We start from the raw sequence: 5,300 nt of genomic DNA on the forward strand, positions 1-5,300 counted from the left end.
GTGAAGGTGAAGCATTTACCATAATGTTCCTTCGGTTAGGCTTTTGAAGTAAATTCCTCATGTTTCTCTCTCAGATAACCTTTTTTAGTGTAAAGCTAATATTTTTATGAGCCCTGCTCTAGTTAAATTTGTTTTTGTAACCCTGATATTAGCATAGTGGAGATTTTCTTGGAGTTTGTATTGTCAACCCCGTAAATTTTCTCTCTTTTGCTTGCTACATTATTTCTATTATTTGCCAATCCTTGTTCACGCAAAGGGTGAAACATGGGTGTTTTATTGAATGGGTATGGTCTTGATCTTATTATTCTGTAATACATTTTCAATTAAAGCTGACATAAAATGGTATTATGAGATTATAGCCTTGCTAAATCAAATGCTCTGTCTAACTAACATGTTTCATCCAGGCATTCCTTTGGTTCAAATCAGTTCAAGTTGCAAATAAGGAGGCAGAAGAGCAAGACCGAAGGGATGGTTACATGTAATCGTGGCATTTTCTTCGTACTTTCATTGTTATTCCTGAGGATAAATTCCATTGTTTCCTAATTATACATGATAACTGATTGTTTCTTCTCTGCATTTATTTTTAATGGGTAAGCAAGGGGATATAGATGCTGCAATGTAAATGAAAATCATCCTTCTATATAATGCATCAATTTTGTAATTGATCAATTGAAAGTTTCAAGTTTAAGAAGGGGTTACACCATTGTCAATAGTGGCATGCTTTATAGGTAGGTTTTTGCTCGATTTCTGCTGTAGTTGCTTTTTTCTTTTGCTAGTCTTTTGCTGTAGAAACTTGCAATTGGAGTTTTTAAGGCATTAATCTTGTGTTGAGCCATGATACGTTGTATTCTATGCGTTAACAAAGTGAGTTTTTAAAGGTGGAATGCTGCATTTAGGTTCTGATCTGTGTACATAATGGAACAATAGTGATTTCTTCGGTAAAGTGGACTGGATTCTACATTGGATGTTGATTAGACACTCCAAGTTCTACTATTTTATATCAAACATGTCTGGGTAGTCTGATATAAATGTGATGAAAGGAAAAAACCATCTGAGGAAATTCTTGAATAGGAGGAATAATGTGATAGATGGAACTACAAGATGTTGGATCGGACTCGGGAAATTCTTGAGGGAGCAAAACACATTTAAGGTGGTTGGAAGATATAAAAAAACATGTTTCAAAACTTGTCATAATTAAATTTTATTAATTAAAATAGACAATAAAAATATTTTATTAATTAAATAAATTAAAGTCACAACACTAAACAATTTATGGTCACAATTACTTGCTAGTAACAATCAGAAAATATCATAGTCACACATCACAAGTTTATAAAATATAATTTATTTATTTGTCATAAATTATCAAATTAATTGATCACAAATGAAATCAGTCTTTAATTGCTTCTAATCAACTTCAAATTAGCTCGAAATCGTCTCTTTTTGCGTCAATTGCATCCAAGTTCAATTTTTACTTACAATTAACACAATTTCTCTAAATATTTTTACCTACAATTATCACAATTTCTCTATTAGGTAAAAATTCGCTCAGTTACTCATAACTTATCAAATACTCGAAACTTAAACTCTTGTTCATTCTTAACTAGATTATCTACTTTAAAAACTATCAAACAAAAACAAAAATCAATGCATCAGATAGTTTGCCATCTTGCCTCATGTTTTGAAACTACTCGAATAATTAAAAAAATGCTTCTAAATCATGTTACTATAATTATTTTTTATTTATCCAATGAGCGATGTGGGTGTGCATAGTCAATTCAATTATTATAATCGTTAGGTTGGTTATATCCTGATCCTCAATAGTCAATTATTTCCTTTATATCTCGTAGGATACACATCCCCAAACTTGTTATCAATCTTTCACCTCGGGTGTTTATAATAAGGTTGCATTCATTATTTTCAAGCTTAAATTTGGTTAGGTTTAATGAATGGAAGCAACTATCTCGACATGTGATGATTCTCCTTGTACTTAATTGTTGATAAGCATGATTTTCACTCCTATTCAAGGCTCTCAAAGTGAATATTTGGAAATCAAATTAATGAGATTGCTACTTAATTTGGTTAATATCGATTGTTGTAGGTATATTCAGGTTTGGATGTCTTTTGATGAAAAGAAGTGGAACTTGGCTAGAAAGGGCGAAAAAAGAAGAATTCAAAGTTTGGGGACTAAATTACAAATATCTAAAAGTTGATTCGGACCAAGATATGATGCTTGAAGATCACATAGAACATATTGGATAAAATTAGAAGACAAGATATGAATACTGGTCGAAGAAATGATTTAAGTTGAACAATTGAGCAAAATCGAGGAACAAAGTGAACACTTTCAAAGTTATAGGTGTGTGATCGCACCTCCTATACGGTTGCAATCGCAACCTTTCAAGAATCAGCAAAAGAACATGACATAATATGCATGTGCAACTGCAGTATGCCCGGCCGATCGTATAAATATAATTCGGCCACATGGGATATTTTCCTTTTTTAATGAAAAGTCTCTATGGAAACCATCTTAGACGCCAATTTTAGCCACTATAAGTACAAAACATCATCCAACATTTGAAGACACCTCTCATATCATACTATACATTAATTCTTGTGAACCAAGGGAGGCCAATTGTCATTATTTTGGGAGAAATCAAGAGGCAAGATACAAGATATTAATCATTTGAAGATTAAATCTTTGTTTTGGGTAAAGTAGAAGGAAAAGCTGGAGAATAACCAAGGATGATTGAAGAGATTCAAGATTTCATGGCTTCTCCTCTCTTTCTTCACATATCTCAAATCCAAGTGATATATTATAAATCAAACATGATTTTTTGTAATTTTGTAATGCTATATTATATTTTAGTCACTATGACATAGATGAACCCTTGTTATAAAATTTTAATGTCAATTTCACTACTTTGATACTTAATAAGTGTTTATTCTTGGATAATTGTTATATAATTTAATGCTTCTCAATTACTTGATCACTAATTGGATTAATATGTGATTTTTGTTAGTTTCGAGTGAAATAATGAGAAAGATAATATGTTATGACAATTGTTGTGAGGTCTGACAAATGATAGAGATATACTGTTATATCTTCATGTTTGAATTTTTCATAGAAATATATTAAGTCACATGAGAGGATATGTTTAATTATAATCGAGAGGCATTATTAAATGAATTGGGAACATTGATAAATAAGAATGAATAAATATTGGCATGGTATGGATTGCGTTAAATGAATTAATAAAGGGGATTCAAAATCTTAGTGAGTATTCAAACAAAGTTTACAAAAGCTTTCTTAATTTACCAAGTTTATAAAGCAACGGAAATGGGCATAGTGGGAATAATGGATCGAGCCCAAACTCAAGACCATGTTACTTGATTAAATATGTCAAATCCAATTGAATAATTGATGTCAAGTCGACATATGTGACACCTCTCTATCATGCATGTCAGGTAATTTATAAATATAATATGAAAGAAATTGTCCTATATGATGTGGCACATATTTACTTAATTATTGGGATTAGTCAAAAGTTAGAATCCTAAATAGTTTTGGTAAACAAAATTCAAAATCAATAAGTGAAATCATGTCCTATTTAGATTTAATCTTTGATGGAAAGGAAACTGGTCCTGTCTCTGCCCTATATAAGGCACACAATATCTGTCACTTTTGTGCAGCTTAATTGAGAGTTAAGCAAGAGAAACCGATTTCTAGTGCCTTCGTCCTTCTCTAAAGATTGTTTTCATGGATTTAAGCATGTCAATCCTTTTCTGTAGTAGACTAGTATTATAAGTGAGAATCATGATTATTTAAGTTCTTTGGTATCATAGTTAATTTTACTTGTGTATCAGAGCATGAATTTGAATTCTCATGATTTTTAGTTTATGTTGTTGCTGTAAGATTTGCAACCTGCATCATAGTTTCTTTACTTGAATCTAGAAAGTCATGATTAATTGGTAATTATAGACTCGTTATTCATAGAATCCTCTGTTGTTTCTTTGTGTTAAAACGAATTCAATTCCTTTTGCAATTCCCTTGCACAGTTTTTCTTTTCTGGTTTCGATATTATTTTCAGATTTTAAGGGATTGAATATTTCTAACAGCATGTTATTATCATTTTGAATTCACATTGCTTAGCAGATTTAATGGACAAAATGGTTCTGTATCTTTTTTGGTCATTGAAATGTTTATTGGAAAGAGAGAACTTTTTTTTTTTGGTCTGCACTGATTCAAATGTGAAGGAAGAAAAAGCCATTTTCTTTCATTGTTAGTTCCATTTATTTGAATTCACGTAACCTGCAATTTTGTCTTTTAACGTAATTCATAAAGTCGGCCACTATGCCATTCAGTTTTCAATGTCTTAATGTGCTACCTTATTATGAAAAGTGGGTTGACAAATTACATGTTTTCTTAGTTTTAAATGACTTATGAGCAGGGGCGGGGCCAGGAAATATTATCAGTGCGGGCATAATTTAACCCAGGGACGGACCCACATGGGGTCAAATGACCCCACAAAATTTTGTCCCTGTTTTTTTTTTTTTTTAACAATCTAATTAGATGCACACGTTGAGATGCCAAATGAAACCAAAATATTGCATTCTTAATATCATTTCGAAGTGCTCATGGCCTAGTTTTTCACTCATTAATGACATGAAAAGTGGTCAACTATAGCAAAAGTTATGACATGTTAAAGTAGGGTGTTTGAAACTAGTATTTTGAGAATTTCAATAATATCCTAACTTTAAAATTCGTTTGCGATCATGTGCTATCTGAATCCACAAATTGTTTATGCCGTGTAAAAGTTTGTTTCGAAAACTACATTATTTTCATATCGAATGGTCCAAACGGATATCGAAAATAGTTAAATATGTATCAAACGTACGCCTCAAAAAAGACGTCTAACTTGTTTTTTCTTTTAAAAAATTCAATTAATTATTATTTTTGCACGATAAATTTTTCAATATAATTCGGAAGTCTTACATGAAATATGACGTAAAATTTTTAGGATTGTTACGGATTAAATGCAATTTGAATTACTTTCGAATTATATTTGCTTTAAATTTGAATTTCATTTACTTCATGAACTAAACTTGAATTTTATTTCAATTCATTTAATTTCTATATCCTATTTAATTTACTCAATGTTAGCTCAGCATTTGCCAATAAAATGATAAACAAAACTTTATAAGTAGCAAAATTTATTTAATAATATTAATAATAATGTAATTATACGACGTTTTCAAATTGTCAAAATACATATAAACTTATTTTCATTGATATTATG

The 5,300-nt window shown here is 30.6% G+C and overlaps 1 protein-coding gene across 1 annotated transcript in view; it reads left to right on the forward strand.

The window, feature by feature from the left end:
* The window catches only part of LOC111401231, a 3,895-nt gene extending 3,185 nt beyond the window's left edge, over nt 1-710 (forward strand). Inside the window, exon 3 of the mRNA XM_023028877.1 lies at nt 405-710. Coding sequence (XP_022884645.1) covers nt 405-482 — 78 coding nt within the window. The 3' untranslated portion in view covers nt 483-710. The remainder of the gene's footprint in view (nt 1-404) is intronic.
* The last annotated feature ends 4,590 nt before the right edge of the window (nt 711-5,300 follow it).

This window comes from Olea europaea, chromosome 10 (genome assembly GCF_002742605.1).
Source record: "Olea europaea var. sylvestris chromosome 10, O_europaea_v1, whole genome shotgun sequence".
NCBI lineage: Eukaryota > Viridiplantae > Streptophyta > Magnoliopsida > Lamiales > Oleaceae > Olea > Olea europaea.